We start from the raw sequence: 18,550 nt of genomic DNA, 5'->3' as shown, positions 1-18,550 counted from the left end.
TGAATTCTTTAAACAGAGACCCAAAATAATTTTAATGCAAACGCCAAACATGGGTTAGTCTGTCTCTGTCACATGCCCCACCCCATGAATTACAGTACTTTATAAAAATGTTGTAAGATGCGCAAACTAAAGTTCCTTTAAACACAGTGACAGGTTTGGTCCTAATACACGCTTCTTGGATATCCCAGCTGGCTTTGTCATTTGCTCTTTGGTAACTAGTGATAAGCACCAATTGAGAGCTGATCCCACATAGGAGAAAAGTGGATCTGTTTTCCCTCACACCCTCATCTCTTTCTAGCATCCCAAATGCAGGGCACAGAGCAGGAGAGAGGCACCTCTCACGTCACAGGTAGATGTGAGCACTGAATGTTGGCCACAGTGTAAGCAGCCAAGACAACCCAGGGGGCCATTCCCACCCCATCGGATGGTTCACTTCTGCAGCCCTGGGTTTTCTGAGGTGGGAGTTCATGCTGGCTTGGGCCCTGCTTTCATGTCTGTGGTTTGGTCTGTTTGTTTCCATCATGACTAGCAGAATGTTATGACAGAAAAGTCCCCAAGGGGAAGGTGCAGAGGACACTTTAGACAGGCCTCCCTCTGTGAGCCTCACAAGGCATTGAGCCAACCCTACAGTCTAGCCAACAGTGAGCTGTGGGAGTTCTCCATCAAGGCAAGAGGTGGTCATTTGCCATCTCTGCCCCAGGCCACTGTGGCTTCGCTGGGTCTGAGCTAGTGGTAAATGACCCCTCACAGAAGCGCACATGCAAATGTGTTTAAACAACACAGATTTACACACCCTGTCCCAGAGTCACCTCTCCAACTTGATGCTCAAAAATGGAAAAGGTTACCAAGGGAGAAGGACGCCATCATAGAGCTCTTGAATCTTTGGTATGGCACGTCACTCCTCCAGTGCTACTAACAACCTTCCCATGGCCACATTTATCAGGACATCCTCAGGACTGACTGGAGTACGGCTGGGTTCTCCTTCGATACCCATCTTGATAGCCATGGCTCTGGGAATCCTTTCCTGCTGTCTCACCGTGGGAAGTGTAGAATCCTCCACACTGTGTGTAGAGAAACCAGAGGGCACTACCCAACAAATGGCATCTGTTGGAGCTGAATGATACTCTGTTTGGAGCAGTGCAGACACCTCAAGGCACTTAAAGGCCGGCATGCAGAACATGGGCTTCCTCTCACCCTGGGAGGTTTTGAACCTCTGGTGGCAGCCCTGCTACTCCATCACAGTTGGTAGTTTTTCTAATTGGTTTCTGATGTGTGTTCTTCACTAGCCTGAGTCTCACAAGGAATTGTTTGGAAAGGTATCTCTTGCACCTGACATGCGGCAAGACCCATCCATATTGAATGATGGGTGGATGAGTCAATGGAAATGGATCTTCTGAGGCTCCAGAAATAGAGCCCCATTGGAAGCACCCACCTCAGAAAGAAGGCAGGAAGAAAAGGGGAGACCTTCCAGGACAGGGCAGGGAGGGGGCTGCCCAGGCCGCCTCCCAGGGATAGGCCTAAGGCTTGGGAGTGGGGCATGGTGGCCCAGATAAAAGCAGCTTTGGGAGAAGCAGCAGGAGCTGGCGGAGGCCAAGATGTGGCTGGCAGTGGGGCCATCTCGGTGTGAAGAGACTGCTAACATTTACAGGGTGGCTCTGCTCCCCTGGATCTAGGACTATGACCCCCCAGCTTTAGTGCATCTAAGCATATTTCAGGGAGCTCATCGCAAGTTCAGACATGCAGGCCCACCCCTTTGATGAAGGATTCTGAGGGTCTGCGAAGTGGACTTGAGAGCCCGCATAGGACAGATGTCCTGAGGAATTACCTATGGAGACTCAACACCTAAACATGACACCCAGGTTGAGGGTCACTGTCCTTAAGGCCAACAGGAGACTGTCAGAAAGTCTGTACGATGACCTAACGCACTGAAGGGGAACTGGGACTCTGGGTCCCACACAGACAGAAACCAGGCCTCTTCTTACACGAACTAGGGGTTAATATCTGAGGCTAGAGATCCTTCACTTGGGCCCCTCATCATCCCACCTGTGGTTGTCAGAGTGCAGTGGGCAGGGGAGTGGGCAGGGCAGGAATCTACAGAGAGCCTCTCCCCAAGACAGGCTTTTCCCGCCTTTGGCCACACCCCACCCCAGGTCCTTGGGTGAGAAGCATCCTGTGGATTTCCACATTGCTGGATCTTGCTGGGCCTTGCTGAGACTTTGAGTGGCCTTGTATTCTCAGTGCCAGCCATTGTGGTCTGGTCTCTGATCCCAAGAATGCCGAAACTTTCTCTCTCTCTTCTCTTCTTTTTTATAAAAGCTTTTAAAGGAAACAATACGTTTGCTAGAAAAACCACAAAAAATGATTATATACAAAACGGTTACATGAACGTGTATGCCATACTGTGGGGAGAGTGGCCGGGCTCCTGAAACCTATTTGCGCTTCCTCAGGATCAAGTACATGAGGCCGCTGATGAAGGTGAAGGAGAAGGACACCCAGGCTAGAATGAAAGAGTATCCATAGCTGCCTTCTTGCGTCAGGTAATAGACTGCGTAGTTCTGTTGGTGAAGGTCTTGGCGCCGGTCTGTATAAATGGAAGCCCCGATCATGACACACAGACCTGTCAGGAACCAAGCCAGGGGTCAGATATATTGCCAGACCATGGTGTATCCTGGAACTAGCCTAACACTTGTTAATGGATTCCAGCAGTTTAGGATACAGACCTCAAGTCCCTCCCACAGCTTATGAGACCCCATTTAGCCTGGCTCCTCCTCATTCCAGTTCTCACAGCTCTGGGTTCTTCATCCCAGGACTTCTACCTGGCACACTGTTCCTTCCACTGTGTACCCAGACAACACACTGTAGACTGCATTGTTATTCTCATGAAACCCAAACTTCATGCTTTGGGGATACCTTCCCTTTCTCCCCAACTAAATCCAAACTCGTCCACATTAAGCGTGTGGCCAGCTTCTCCCTTCCGGGTATCCCCTGACTTCCCTCCTTCAGCCATTTTGATGGGAATACAATGCAGGGCCACAGCATAAGCTCCATAAGAAGAGCATGTTTGAGCTTCCTTCTGCAGGAAGGAATCGGTGTGGACATGCTGCTAATGGGCTGCTTGTTCTGAGTTAACCGTCAATCTAGATGTCATCCAAATTGGTGACCGAGAAGGAATGCAAGACTTCGTGGCCTTGGTGTCTGCAAGAGAGATGACAAGGGAAAGGGGAACCCCAGAAACAAGAGCTACCCAGCCAGAAGGATATGCCTGACTTTGGAATTGACTTTTTGTTTGCTCTGGCTCTCCACAAGAAGGAGCCCGGGAAAAAGGTCAGGAGGCAGGCTTTGCTCTGGCTCCCAAGACTGCCAGCTACCCAAATAACGTACGATTTAAAGATTCGGTTCTTTTTTTTCCTGAGACATTTTGTTTCTGTGGCAGGCAGCAGATGGCTTCCGGTTTCACTTACATGACATGAGCTGAATGATGGCCGTCAGGATGAACCTCTCTCCCTGCTTGAGGCGGAAGAGCTGGAGCAGAAAGATGAGGAAGGAGATGCAGCAGAGGATGGTGGAGAGGATCATGGTGGCCTGCACTGCCTGCATGATGGAGTAATCTGTGGGTAGAAGGCGAGACATGGCTGAGGACTGAGGAGGCATCACAGAGGGGGTCACAGAACTGACTGCCTACAGTCAGGCATGTCCATCCAACCTTTGGACCTGGCAACACAACACTGTCACCTATAAACTTCACACTGAGATCCTCACAGTCAAGGGAAAACTCACGTCCTAAGCAAATTTACAGCATTGGTCGGGCCCCCTGGACACTAGTTGTGGGCCACAGGCCGCAGATTGGATACACCTGGCCATCTGGCTGCTCGTGCTGCTGTGGATTTTCCAGACCACCTCCCTCTAGTGGCCAGCTAGGCACGTGACCAAAATACCAACGTGGCCAGAAGATGGAGCCAGAACCTACCACTCTGACTTCTTCCTGCTCTGGGCCACAGCTCCAACCTGTCTGGCTCAGGAACAGGAGACTTTGAAAAGTACAACACCCCAGAGCTCAAGCTGCAGCTCCCAGTCTGCCTGAAACCGGCTGGAGGGAGCAGAGCTTGTAAAGGCTCCTGAGACATTTACAGCGACAGATCCTAAGGGCATCCCAGCTGCACATCAGGGCCCAACGCCTGGCCCTGCTTCCTGGTTCTTTATGGTGAACAAGCATATTCTCCAACACAAATACATCACCTGACTCCATTCCTCAGAGGCCAGGACCAGGTACAGAGAAGATACTGGGGAGAAGTGAGAAATAGTTCTGCCGGGCACGGTTCCCTGGGGACGAATGGGCCAAAGGACCTTGTGGGGTGTTAGGAATGTTCTCTATTAGTTTTCAACTGTGGTTTGCTAGGAGTATATTCAATTGTCAAAACTCATTGAGCCAAGGAGCCCTTAAGAAGTGTGTATTTTTGTATGTTTGTAAATGACAGCTCTATTCTAAAAAATACTACCAGACTTCACTGAGACAAAATGAACCAGCGCACCAGATGCTGAGAACACTCATTTGGGGGCTTCTAGAGCCCCCTGGGGAATTTCAAAGTGGGCCAAGGTTATGACCCTGTGGCTCTGAACATTACTTATTAAATTTTCCAAGGAGCCATCTAGGACAGCTTTTTTAAGCTGCCATTACTCTGGGGTGGGGACCAAGAATCTGTATTTTTAGCAAGTATCCCAGGTGATTCATGGCTTGTGATGAGGCCAACGTAGAAACTGGTTCTGTGAGGGAAAATGACTCTGTGCTTTTAGAACAGGGTTTCTTGGCATTGAGTTGCAGAGTGTGCCACTGGTGGCCCATGCTGTCAGCGGGGGTGGGTGAGGGGGTGTTGGGGGGTGTTGGGGGTGGTGGTGAGCCCGGCAAGGCACCGAGAGCAGAAACTCAAGAGTGGTGGGAGGCTGTGACCTTGCTGTGTTTCAGCATTCCTGGAGGCCTCATAACACCTGCTAAGATAGTCCTCCATATCCACAGCTTCTGCATTCTTGGACTCAACAACCATTTTTGATGTATGTAGATTGGAGGAGAGCCCAGAAAGTTCCAGAAAGCAAAATTTGAATTTGTTATGTAGCAGACCAGATCCACACAGATGAAATGACATACAGAGACTGTATTTGATGTCATAAGTCATCTAGAAACTAAAGCATAGAGGAGGGTGTGCATAAGTTCCATGGAAATTTGTGCCATTTTACATCCTCGTGGGGTCTCAGAAGCAGTCCCCTGCAGCTCCAGAGGAGCAGCTACCACTGCATTTGGGTTGTTTATATTTTGTTTTAACACAAAAAGAATTGGGGAGGGGGCGGGCTGGAGAGACAGCTCGCCACTGTGCTGGACAACCTGAGGTGGAAAGAGCTCACTCCCACGGGTGGTCCTTTGATGCCCACGTGTGTGCCATGCCCTTTGATGCACAGGGCCAGAGGGAGCCGGTACGGTCAGACCTCACTGAGGGTCTCTGGCTTTTCATCTAGCATTTTCTCCTGCTTTCATGGCACACGATACCAGTTTACCACTGATGGCAGGACTCGAATAAATTAACAATAAATTTACGTGTGGGAAAGTCTGAGCTGGCAGGATTTTTTTTTTTTTTCAGGAAAGAGTCGGACAATAAATAATTCAGGCTTCTGGTCACATTTCTTTTTTTTTTTTTTTTTTTGCTTTGTTTTGAGAATTTTGTTCCTTTCACAACTCTTTTAAAATGTCAAAACCATTCTTAGTTCATGGGCCATCCCAAACAGGCCTTGGGCTGAGTTCAGCTGGTAGTACACAGCTCCCTGATTTAAAGAGCAATAAGACCGAAATAATCCCACATGGAGAGCATGGAACACAAACAGCAGAGCCCCCAGACCACTGCCTCTGGGCACAGCCACTGTCCTGGCTGACCCTGGTTACCACCACAGCCGACTCTTCCCGGGGCTCACGTCAGCATGACATACAGGGAGCAAGAGGAGCGACCCAGACTTGCAGAGGGGGTCCTGCCTGGGTCTGCTCTGGGGGACACGGGGCCCCGAAGCTCCGCTCACCCACACTCACCTACATACTCACTGTCACTCAGGTCACTGATCTCTGTACAGTTTGTGCTGTTGGTGCACACTCTCCAGATGTCCGCTGAGAAGTCTTCTCCTACCCACCAGGCCTGCAAAGGGAACAGGAAGCTGCTGGTTAAGGACACAGAGCCTGAGTCCTGCTAGGCTGAGGAGTAAATGTGAGGCCTACTCGAGACTCACTGTTTCTCAAAGGGCAGACCACAGGTCTGGAGACTTGGCTCAAATGTGCACTCAGTCAAGAGGCCTCAGGTCTGTTCTGGGTCTTTACTGAGTCCCATGGGATTCCAGGCTGCAAACCTTCAGAAGGATCTGAGGTGGCCCATGCTCTCGTGACCCATGGGGGACACATACTGAGTTAGCAGCCATCAGAGTAAATGGAGAACAGTTCTACCAGAACGGCAGGGACAATGTGTAAAAGAAATGATGGCACCAAAGGGACAGCCTGCCACAGTAGCTGGGGAATGGAACCAGCCTGGATACTAAAAATGTGGTCCATGCACACAATGGAACTAAAATAAAACCGCAACATTTGCAGGGAAATAGGTGAGCACACCAGGCTCAGGAAGACAAACACCCGTGGTTTCTCTTATATGAAGAACTAGATTCCCAATTGTGTATCTGTGTGTGTGTGTGTGTGTGTGTGTGTGTGCGCACACGCGCGCGCATGGGCCATGAGACCAGAACTGGGATCAGAGCCAGGAAGCAGGACTTGAGAGAGGTGGGGAATAGAAGGTAATGGACTTCACGTGGTAAGAGAGCAGGAGACTAACTGGGGAAGGAGACAGAACCAGCTGGAGGGCAGGGGCCAAGGGAGGGCAGTGGGGGAGGGGACCAAGGAGAACAAAGTATGGCATCACATGTGTATGACCATTCCTCTGCATGTTAACCTAGAAATTAATTTCAGAAAAGTATCCATGGGCTGGCAAGATGGCTCATGAACGAAGAAAGGCTCTCGCTCCTGAGCCTGATGACCTGAATTAGGTCCCAGGACCCACATGGTGGAAGGAGCGAACCAAGTCTAGAAAGTTGTCCTCTGACCTCCACACATGTACCGCAGCGCCCCACAAAAGGAATGAAAAATACGAATGTTTACATTTTTAAGTACTCAAACAATAAAAAAAAAAAAAACGAAAATGAAAATTAGCAGGGGCGTCCTGTGATGAGCAGAGAGGAGGCTGTCTGCCTTAGCCCAGTGCCTTCCCTTTCCTTGAGTTTCTGTCCCTGCCCCTTCTCTTGGTGGCCTACCTTCTGCTTTCCATCTCTCAAACGCTCCTTCCCACCCACTGGGCCCACAAACACCCTGGTGTTCCCACCTCACATCCAACCTCAGGGCAAGCTCGATTTCAAGCGCATACGGAACACGACTGACTCACTGGCTGGCACGCCTCCGTCCATCCGCCCTAGTGAGTGCTGTGCTAATATAAACACCTGAGTGTGGGAGCACATTCCAGCCCCGTGCCCATCCAACCCTTTCAATAAGCCTCGGACCTCTCTGGGATCCTAAAGGACCAGATGCAGGAAACACATACATACATACACACCCCAACTCTAGAAGAACCTTCAGTCCATTTTTTCCACACTATGGGCCCTTTCCTTGGAGGCTCCAAATACTTCAACGCAGCACTTCTATGTGACCACAGCCTGGGCCACTCAGCAACTCGGCAAGACCCTCTAGAAGGCTAACTGTGTTCATCTCTTCTGGCAAGAGTCTAACCAGGAGCCTCAGGGATGGTTCAAGTCCTGACTCTGCCTCTTACTACAGTGTAGACTCCGGCAAGGGCCAGAACTGACTGGAGGTTCAGTCCCTTCTCCTGGGAACCACCAGAGGCCAGCCCCTGCCTCCCAGATAACCCAAGATGATGCATCCACGAGGGCTGAATACTGCCAAGGGGATCCCTGGAGTGACAAGTGTAATAATTAATGTTACCATTGTTATGATTAATCAGGAGGTGAAAATGCAGGCAACACACGGCGGCACCGGGAACCATGCGCACACCGTGGCACGGGGGTGGGGGGGTGGGGGTGGGGGTGGGGGGGTGGGGGTGGGGCGCGTGCGCACACCGCGGCACCGGGAACCATGCGCACACCATGGCACCAGGGGGCCTGTGCACAGTGCTCTTGGGCTTCGTGAATGTGGCTGTCCACCTGGTTAGACTAAGAGATGACGAGAAGAAGCTAAACACACCTCTGTGTGTCTAGGAGGGTGTTTCCAAAGGGGGAGAGTAACGGGAGAAGACATCACTCCTCTGAATACGGGCAGTACTGTCTACCCAATGAGCTGCTGGCCTGGATGGGAGGAGGCTGGAGGAAGGCAGTGTAGTTTGTGTATGCGTCTGTCTGGTGTGTGGTGTGTGGTGTATGGTGTGGTGTGTGTGTGTGTGTGTGTGTGTGTGTGTGTGTCTGGTGTGTGGTGTGTGGTGTGTGTGTGTGGTGTGTGCCTGTCTGGTGTGGTGTGTGTGTGTTTGTGTGTGTGTGTGATGTGTGTGTGTCTGTCTGGTGTGTGGTGTGTGGTGTGTGTGTGGTGTATGTCTGTCTGGTGTGGTGTGTGTGTGTGTGTGTGATGTGTGTCTGTCTGGTGTGTGTGTGTGTGTGTGTGTGTGGTGTGTGTGATGTGTGTGTGGTGTGTGGTGTGTGTGGTGTGTGTGTGTGTCTGTCTGGTGTGTGGTGTGTGTGTGTGATGTGTGTGTGTCTGTCTGGTGTGTGTGATGTGTGTGTGTGTGTGGTGTGTGTGGTGTATGTCTGGTGTGGTGTGTGTGTGTGTGTGTGATGTGTGTGTGTGGTGTGTGTGATGTGTGTGTGGTGTGTGTGTGTGGTGTGTGTGTGTGTCTGTCTGGTGTGTGTGTGTGGTGTGTGTGATGTGTGTGTGGTGTGTGGTGTGTGGTGTGTGTGTGTGTGGTGTGTGTGTGTGGTGTATGTCTGTCTGGTGTGGTGTGTGTGTGTGTGTGGTGTGTGGTGTGTGTGTGTGTGGTGTGTGTGTGTGTCTGTCTGGTGTGTGGTGTGTGTGTGTGATGTGTGTATGTCTGGTGTGTGTGGTGTGTGTGTGTGATGTGTGTGTCGGGTGTGTGTGGTGTCACATTGTGTGTGTGTCTGGTGTGTATGTGTGTGATGTGTGTATGTGTGTGTGATGTGTGTGTCTGGTGTGTGTGTGTGTATGTGTGTGTGTGTGTGTGTGTGTGTGCAAGTGCTTTTCTTCCTGGGTGATGCTGTCTATCACTGACACCATCCTTCACTGCCATGGGAATGCAGTGTCTTTGGCCATCCATCATGGACTGAATAGCAGCAGCTCTCCAGGGTCCTCCAAACTTCAGTGCCAGACTGGGGCTGCTGAGCAGCTACGGGGTTCTTCACCTCTCCAGTGTGAGAGCTGCTGTTGGACTACTCGGCTCACGTCAGCCCATCTAAATCACACACACACACACACACACACACACACACACACACACACACTCCTAGAGATCCCCAACTGACTTGGCCTTCTGAGCAGTTTTCTTCTCCTTAACGGTCTCTGTAGTTTGAAATGACCAGATGAAGCCAGGCCTTGGGGGCAAGACCAGGTCTCCGTTAGATGCATCGCCTCCTGCCTGGGCCAAGGGGGTATCAAATGCTCTCTTGCTAATACAGCTCCAGCTGGACCCTGAAGGGGCAAGTTACATGTCAGGGGCCTGTGGAGAGTTTAGACATCTCCCCTCGTGAAATCTGACAGGTAGTCTGTGAGTGAGCTGGTGACTCGGTGCCTGGCTAGTAACACAGGTGCCTGGCTAGTAACACGGTGCCTGGCTAGTAACACTGGTGCCTGGTTAGTGACTCGGTGCCTGGCTAGTGAGAAGATGCAGCGGACAGGGAGGAGGTGGCCTCGATGGGTCATTTTGACCTCTGTAGGACAACTATCAACATCTGGAGAAAACACCCCTTTAACTTTGGAAGCAAGACTGACACCTAGTGACAAAGGCCAGGGATGAGGCTAGGCCACTGCAAGGTACAAGATGGCCGTTGACACATAGGAATAATGTCATTAGCCACCGTGAAGAGAGCAGCAATAAGCACGGGTGTGCAAGCAGACCTGTGGTCGGATACAGGGCCTTTGGGAACACACCCTCCTGGGTGTATAGTACAGTTAGGCATGTAGCAGTTCCATTTTTAGTTAATTTTTACCTCATTTTAAACATGAATCAGGACACACAGGATCAGGTCCCACTATGCCACTGTCAAAGTAAATTTGTTCTTGCTCCTTCTCCTCCTCATTTTCCTCCATCCCCCTGACCTGCCCCTCACCACACCACAGCCTCCTTCCCCTCCCACCTCACACATATCCCATCATGGTCCTCCTGACCTCCTCAGAACCTTGAGGGGGGGGGGGTTGTTGCTTGTTTTTAAAAAATTAGTTGACTATTTCATACATGTATACATGTATTTGGGGTCCTTAGCCTCCATCACCGTCCCCCATCACTGTCTCATCCTCTTCCATGCCCACAGAACCCGCCTTCTTTCCAGCAAGTCCCTTCATACTTTCGTGTCTTTCCCACTGAGTGTAATTGGTGGTGTCTGTGAGCGTGGGTCATGGTTATTTTCTGGAACACAGGCAACTTGCCAGCGGCTACACCACGGAAGAGAATGTTGTCATTTGTTTTCTTGATGGTAGTCATTCTGATGGAATCTCACAGCAGTTTTAATTTGCACTACACTGACGGCTAAGGATGCTGAACACTAAAAAATATTTACTGGCTGCCTACATGTATTTCTTTATTTTGAGAACTATCTGTTCAGTTTGTCGGCCCATTTATTAACTGGTTGTGTGTGTGTGTGTGCTCCTGTGTGTGCACTGCATGTGCACGTGATTGCTTGTGTGGTGTGTGTGTGTGTGTGTGTGTGTGTGTGTGTAAGTTTTGCAGCTCTCTCTCTCTCTCTCTCTCTCTCTCTCTCTCTCTCTCTCTCTCTCTCTCGCTCTCTCTCTCTCTTTTGGTTTTTTGAGACAGGGTTTCTCTGTGTAGCCCTGGTTGTTCTGGAACTCACTCGGTAGACCAGGCTGGTCTCGAACTCACAGAGATCACCCGTCTCTGCCTCCTGAGTGTTGGGATTAAACACCACTGCCTGGCAGGTTTTGCAGGTTTTTTTTTTTTTTTAATGTATTTAAGATATTAACTCCTTGTCTAAAGTATAAGAGGCAAAACCTTGGAAAACATATTTTGTATTCTTATTTTTAAAATAAAATAGGAGCTGGAGAAATGGTTCAGAGGTTAAGAGCATTTGCTGCTCTTACAGAGGATCCAGGTTCGATTCCTAGCACCCACATGGTGGCTCACAACTACCTGTAACTTCAGTCCCAGGGGTCCAAGGTCCTTTTCTGATCTCTTTGGGCAGCAGGCATTCACAGCATGTAGCATTCACAAGCATGTAGGCAGAACACCCATACATACAAAATAAAGGAAATAAATGTAAAGAATAAAATAAAAACACTCAATAGAAAAAAGAAGAAATATCTAGCTCTGAATGACAATGGTCCTGAGGCTGAGCGCCGCAGGGAGCTGGACTTACCCTCAGGGGCTTCTGGCAGGCAAGCATCACATCACCTAACCGTGTCTCACCAGACCTCATCCAAACCTGAGCACAGGGTGCTCCTAAAGTTCCAATCCCAGGATGGGAGCACCCAGGTCTGGGCTGGGGAGGTGCCTTAGCAAAGAGGATACCCCCAGATCACAATCACACCCTCCCCGTTCTCCACCCTGATCTGTGGTCTCCACTGCCCCAGGACTCCCAGGTGGTTGACGAGAACAGGAACGTACATTGTCGATGGCTGAAATGAACAACAGCACCAGAGCGACCATGTGGAAGACGATGATGAAGGCGAGAACGGCCAACATGTTCACAGCGCAGTGAGGGCCGATGGGGCAGCTGGACAGTCCAGAGAGGGATGAGGAGCCCAAGAGGATGGGAGAGACAGACCCAAACCTGTCAACAACAAGACAAACTCAAATCAACAACGTTTAACAGGATCTCAGAAAATTTAGGACAGCTCTTCCCATCTTCCTGCCTCACAGGCCAGATGCTCTGCCCTGCTGGGTCTAGGTGGAGCAGGAGGGTGAAGACCAATTAAAATCTCTAATTCAGAGGCGGGACAGTAGCTTGACTTGTAGAGTGCTCACTTAGCATGCATGGGGCCCTGGGTTCGATTCCCCACCATATGTAAGCATGGGGGCACATGCTTGTAATCCCAGCACTTGGGAAGTGGATAAATCCACGTACTTAGCAACATAGTGAGTTAGAGACCAACAGGCCAACCCGAGTTACGAGAGAACCTGTCTCGAATGCAACCAGGGCCAGACACATGGGTCTACAAGTACTTGTCCCATCAACAATGTAAGCCTGATGACCTGAGTTCAATCCCTGGAACCCACTTACAGGTGGAAGGGGAGAACAACTCCACAATGTTGTCCCCCGACCAACACGTGTGCTGTGCCATGCACACCCCCACATGTCACACATCATATTGTACACATGTACATTTTGTTTTGTTTTGTTTTTTGAGTCAGGGTCTCATTATGCAGATCAAGCTAGCCTGGAACTCACAGAGCTCCACTTGCCTCTGCATCCCAAGTCCACTGATTTCAGTTTACTTACACATTTGAGCAATGTTGGCTCCTGAAAGATACATACAATGTATGGCAGACAGGTGTGATTTCATTTCCTCTCTGATCCCACAGGATGACTACACTCTCAGAATCCCTTGCACTTAGAGTAGGCCAGTGCAGCCAGATGATAAAGCCTCACACCATGGACTGAAATTACGACTGACAAGACTTTGGATGTTCCACTCCTGAGATTTCTGGGTAATTTTTTAAAACTCTAGTAGGACAATCTGAATAACATAGAACAGGAAGCAACTGCAAAGTGAAATCAAAGCGCTGTGCCACACTCAGGAAAGGCAGGCCTGCTCAAGGGTGAGGAAGACACTGTGTGTGTGAGAGAACCTGTCTGAGCCGGGCGAGAGAGTAGACGCAGGTGCTGTGTGAAGTGGAAAGAAAAAAGTTTTCAAAGGGATGATTTGAGTATTTCGGGGTTAAAGGTCACATGTGGGAAAGCCGATGAAACCTTTGAAGAGTTTTACAAACACGATCGTTGTGTTGGTCAACAAAACTCAAATGTCACGTGAACATGTCACATTAATGGGGTTGGAAAAGTTCACCCCTCAAATCAATACATGGCTCCTTCTTTCACGTCAATAATTTGCTACCTGATTCTATTACTAAAATCTGTAGGAAATAAAATTAACTTCTAATCTCATTGTTTAAATACAATGCAGACCAGGCCTCGTTTATGCTGAGATGAAATCTTAGTTTTTAGTGAACTAATACACACATAAGTGTGTATACACCTAAGTGTGTGTGTATGCACACTTGCATATACACACTTTTTCTGAAATACTTGAGAGTAAGTTGCTTAAACCAAACCTTTTTATCTAAATACTTTACTGTGTATTTTTGAAAAATGAAGATATTTCCTTACGTAGCCAAAGTGTGATGGTCATAATTAAGAATTTAATACAAGGGCTGAAGAGCTAGTTCTGTGTAAATGTGCTTGCCAGGCAAGTGTGAGGACCTGAGTTCAAATCCAGATCCTAGAAGCTGGACGAAGTAACACAGCATCTGTGCTCTTCCTAGGGGATGTGAGGCAGAGACAAGGAATCTCTGGAAGCTCAGGAACTAGTTAGCCTGGCAGAAAATCAACCAAGAGACCCAGTCGCAAAGAAGGTGGGAACTGAGGACTGAGAGCTGAGGTGGTCCTCTGACCTTAGCATGATATGGTGGCACACATGAACTCACGTTCACATACACAAAGCCTGCACATGTATGCACTCACCACCAAATCTACCGTGACACAATGACATCATCTCATTTATCATCCATACCATACATCTCCAGATAGCCCAGTCACATCTCTGTAAGTTTTTTGTACTCCAAGATGATGGTCTCCATTTTGCCCCTCAATCTCTTCAATCTAGAGTGGCTCCTCATTCTTTTTCATGACGGTGACAGGATTTAAGAGCACTGGCCATTTTTGTGGGATGTCTGCCATGCTGGTTGCTATGGTTTGAATATGAAGTGCTTGGCTGCCAGCTGGGAGGCATTTGGGAAGTGACTGGGTTTTAAAACCTCTGGCCAAAGGAATGGATTCATAGTAGATGGCATTGGGATATGGAAACTTTAGGAGGCAGGGCCTAGCTGGAGGAGATCTCAGGGAGTGTGTCTTTGGAAGATTTACCTGTCCCTAGTCCTCTCTCCTCTGTTTCCTGTTTCTGGAAGATCCTCTTCCTCCATACACCCTTACTGCCACAATGTTCTGTCTCACCATGGACCCATAGTCAACAGAGCTACAGACAGAGGACTACATCCTCTGAAACCAAGCGCTCAGATGAAGCCTTCTTCCTTCAAGCTGCCATCTCGGGCATTTGGTTACATGCCTGACCAACACTCCTGACGCTTCTCCAGTTTAGTTCCTTTTCCTGTTGCTGTGATAAAATAACAAAAGCAGTTGATATGGCTCACAGTTCAAGGTTGTAACCCATCACACAGGTAAGCCAGAGGCAGGAGCACCAGGGAAGGAGCAGAGAGGGATGGATACCGTCCTTAGCTCACTTTCTTCTTTTCGTGCAGTGGAAGATGCATCCCAGGGAATGGTGCCACCCAGAGTGGACACCTCTTCCCACCCCAATTAACCTAGTCAAGATAAGCCCCACAGGCACTGCCAGAGGCCTGTCTCCCCAGTGATTCTAGATGTCATCGAGGTGATAGAGAAGACTGCTATCACACTCAGGATTCAACCAGGCTGTTTTCTTAGCAGGAATGCTACATAAGGGATGTGGCTTCAGTACACTCCACCAGCAGACTCAGAGTGTCAGTCTGTCCCACGGTTGATGGGGCAGCTGGTGAGCTGGTTATGGCCTGTCACATTCTCTTACTTTTCCTTTGTAATCATAAAGTCTTCTGGGGCTGGAGGTCTAGCTCTGTGGCAGAGTGCTGACCCAGATGTGCCAGATCCTGGAGTTTGAGCGCTAGCACTGTGTGTGTTTGTATGTATGTGTGTGTGTGTGTGTGTGTGTGTGTGTGTGTGTGTGAGAGAGAGAGAGAGAGAGAGAGAGAGAGAGAGAGAGAGAGAGAGAGAGAGAGAGAGACAGACAGACAGACAGGCAGACAGACAGATAGAAACAGAGAAACAGTGAGAAAGAGACAGGTATAGAAAGACACAGCAAACAGGACCAGGAGAGGGAAAGGAGAGAGGAGAACAATGAAATGCTCCAGGAGTCATCGTCAGCCAGGGAGCTGCACAAGCTTGAGGACTTGAGCCCAGATCCACACAAAAAGGTGGGTGTGGTGAAGTGCACCTGCTAACCCCACACCCCCACACCATATAATGGGAAGGAGAGGGCCAGATCCTGAGGGTTTCCTGGCCAGCCAGCCTAGCCAAAATGGTGAACTCCAAGTGTGAGAAATCCTGTCTTGGAAAATAAGGTGGAGGAAGACAACTGATACTGACCTCCGGCCAATACATGTGTGCACATACACAGGTGAGTGGGTTCACACACACATGCGTAACACACACAATTATTTTCAGGGAAAGATGCTTTATTGTATAAAATATGAACAAAATATAATTTGCCCCTGGTGGCATTGCTGTGGGATGGTCTGTATGTCAAATGTGTTGCTGATTGGTCAATAAATAAATCACTGATTGGCCAGTGGCCAGGCAGGAAGTATAGGCGGGACTAACAGAGAGGGGAATAGAGAGAACAGGAGGGTGGAAGGAGACACTGCCAGCCACTGCCATGACAAGCAGCATGTGAAGACGCCAGTAAGCCATGAGCCACATGGCAAGGTATAGATTTATAGAAATGGATTAATTTAAGCTATAAGAACAGTTAGCAAGAAGCCTGCCACGGCCATACAGTTTGTAAGCAATATAAGTCTCTGTGTTTTCTTGGTTGGGTCTGAGCGGCTGTGGGACTGGTAGGTGAGAGAGATTTGTCCTGACTGTGGGCCAGGCAGGAAAACTCTAGCTACATGGTATTATGTCTAAACACCATGTCTCCATTACCACTACTCAGTTCTAGCATGGCCCGTCACTCTAACAGGAAACTTAGCCATTATGCAGCCATCCCTCCCCACTCAACCCCAAGTCTCTGGACTGGTCTCCTGTGGACACTAGATAATGGAATGGAACAGTTTGTGAGCTTTTGTGTCTGGCTTCTCCCCTTGGCTTTGTATTTTCCACATTATAACGTGGACACAGAGGTATTCAGAGATAAAGTAAGGACCCAGCTTTCATGAAGCTTCCACCTCAATAGTCCGAGTGCCCACGAGTGTTTGTGGAACGGAATTGTTCAAAACTGTACTTTTCTGGTACCACTCTCCTGCTGCCTCCTCGGGGGACACACCTCAGAAAAGCCCTCCACCCAGCTCTGACAGCCCTCCTCTCCTCCATCAGTCCCTCGGGGACTGACCGAGGGTCATGGGCTCACACAGGGGCTTGTCTTTGAGAGCAGAATTCAACACATGAGTCAGGAGTTGTGTGGCAACAGACACATTTGGGGAGGCCCAGGCAGCCATTCTTGAAGCAGCTGGCTCACCAACTCAGAGATTCCTCCAATTCTTTACTAAGGGACAAATTCCCCTTTGTTGAGATCTGCATCATGGCCAGTGCCACCACACACTGCCTCCAGAGAACTGCACTTCTGACCTTCCAATAAAAGCTCACTAGCCAGACTGAATGCCACAGAACTGTCATGCGCCCAAAGGCCCGTTCACCAGGACAAAAACTTGAGACTGTAATGGTGGTCTTCAGTGTTCTGCTCACAACATACATACATACCAAGCTGAAAACTCCTAAAAAAGAACGAAAGCTTTAACCTGTATCCTTTCAAACAAACCCATTCAGGTTTTAAAACAACTAATTGAAGAAAACAATGGATGTTAAGCTTTTCATTCAGGTGAAGGTAGGAGGACCAGGAGTTCAAAACCAGCTTTGGCTGCATAGATAGTGAGTTCAAAGCCAGCCTGGACTACAGGAAAGCCAGTCTCAAAAAACAGAGGAGGAGGGGGAGGGGGTAAGGAGAGAGGAGAGAGAAGAAGGGACTGAAGGAGGAGAGGAGGGAGGGAAGGGAAGGGAAGAGAAGAGATAGGGGGAGTGGAGGGGAGTGGAGTGAAGGGGAGGGGAAGGGAGGAGAGGAGAGGGCAGGGGAGGGGAGAGGACTGGAGGGGAGTGGAGGGGAGGGAGGGGAGTAGAGGGCAGGGCAGGGGAGGGGGGGACTGGAGGGAGGGGAGTGGAGGGGAGGGAGGGGAGTAGAGGGCAGGGGAGGGGAGTGGACTGGAGGAGAGAGGAGGGGAGTGGAGGAGAGTGGAGTGGAAGGAAGGGGAGTGGAGGGGAGGGAAGGGGAGAGGAGTGGAGTGGAGGGGAGAGGAAGGGAGGGGAGGGGAGTGGAGTGGAGTGGAGAGGAGAGGAGGGGAGTGGAGGACAGGGGAGCGGAGGAGAGGGAAGTAGAGTGGAGGGCAGGGGAGTGAAGTAGAGGGGAGTGGAGTAGAGAGGAGTGGAGGGAAGTGGAGGGGAGGGGAGGGGAAGGGAGTGGAGGGGAAGGGAGGGGAGGGGAAGGGAAACTGCTGAACACTGGGATTACAGCTCCTGACTGGTTTTTCTGTGATTCTGGGGATTTGAACTCAGGTCCTCATGCTCGCAAGGCAAGCTCTTACCCACCGAGCTGTCTCCTCAGCCCCCTTATTAAATTAACTTCCTTTTTAAAATGCTTGTTACATTTATTTATTTACTTTATGTGTGACTGTGGGCATGTGCTTGTGGAGATGAGAGGGTAATTGTGGTGGGCGGCTCTCTTTCCACCATGTGGGTCCTGGGCTCAAACTCAGGTAGTCAGGACTGGAGGCAATCACCTTTACCCACAGAGCCATCTTGACAGCCTGCTGACTTCTTTGTGTTGCTGCTGTCTGTCTGTCTGTCTGTCTGTCTGTCTATCTATCTATATCTACGTAGTGTATTGGATGCACATATGCTGGTCAGGGACAACTTTCAGGAATGGGTTCTCTCCCTCCACTGTGCTAAGTCTGCCTCATTTCTGCTGCACTCAATGCCCCGCCCCTACACACACCCTTATTAACTTCAAGGCCCCGCCCCCTACACACACCCTTATTAACTTCAAGGCCCCGCCCCCTACACATACACCCTTATTAACTTCTTGCTTAAAGAAGTGCTCCCCTCTCATCAATTGTCCCCCCTTCTCCTGTCACCTAAGTGTCTCTATGTAGGTGACAGTCATCATTGTCTGGTCATCATGTAAACATTCTGCCCTCTTTCTACCCGAGAACGCTGTCCCCCATCTCTCTGCCTCTGTACCCCATCTCTGTTCCCCCATCTCTCTGCCTCTGTCCCCCATCTCTGTTACCCCATCTCTCTGCCTCTGTACCCCCACTCT

The 18,550-nt window shown here is 49.7% G+C and overlaps 1 protein-coding gene across 1 annotated transcript; it reads right to left on the bottom strand.

Moving 5' to 3' along the window:
- Emp2 (epithelial membrane protein 2) lies at positions 1–12,022 on the bottom strand. Its single transcript, XM_059269126.1, has 4 exons — positions 11,862–12,022; positions 6,068–6,170; positions 3,462–3,608; positions 1–2,617 (listed from the first exon to the last, which is right to left on the bottom strand). Exons 1-4 carry the CDS (start codon positions 11,937–11,939, stop codon positions 2,430–2,432), a joined length of 516 nt encoding a protein of 171 aa, XP_059125109.1. The 5' UTR covers positions 11,940–12,022; the 3' UTR covers positions 1–2,429.
- Positions 12,023–18,550: the final 6,528 nt, after the last annotated feature.

This window comes from Peromyscus eremicus, chromosome 8a, assembly GCF_949786415.1.
Source record: "Peromyscus eremicus chromosome 8a, PerEre_H2_v1, whole genome shotgun sequence".
Lineage (NCBI taxonomy): Eukaryota > Metazoa > Chordata > Mammalia > Rodentia > Cricetidae > Peromyscus > Peromyscus eremicus.
This window is presented reverse-complemented; position numbering and strand designations above follow the sequence as displayed.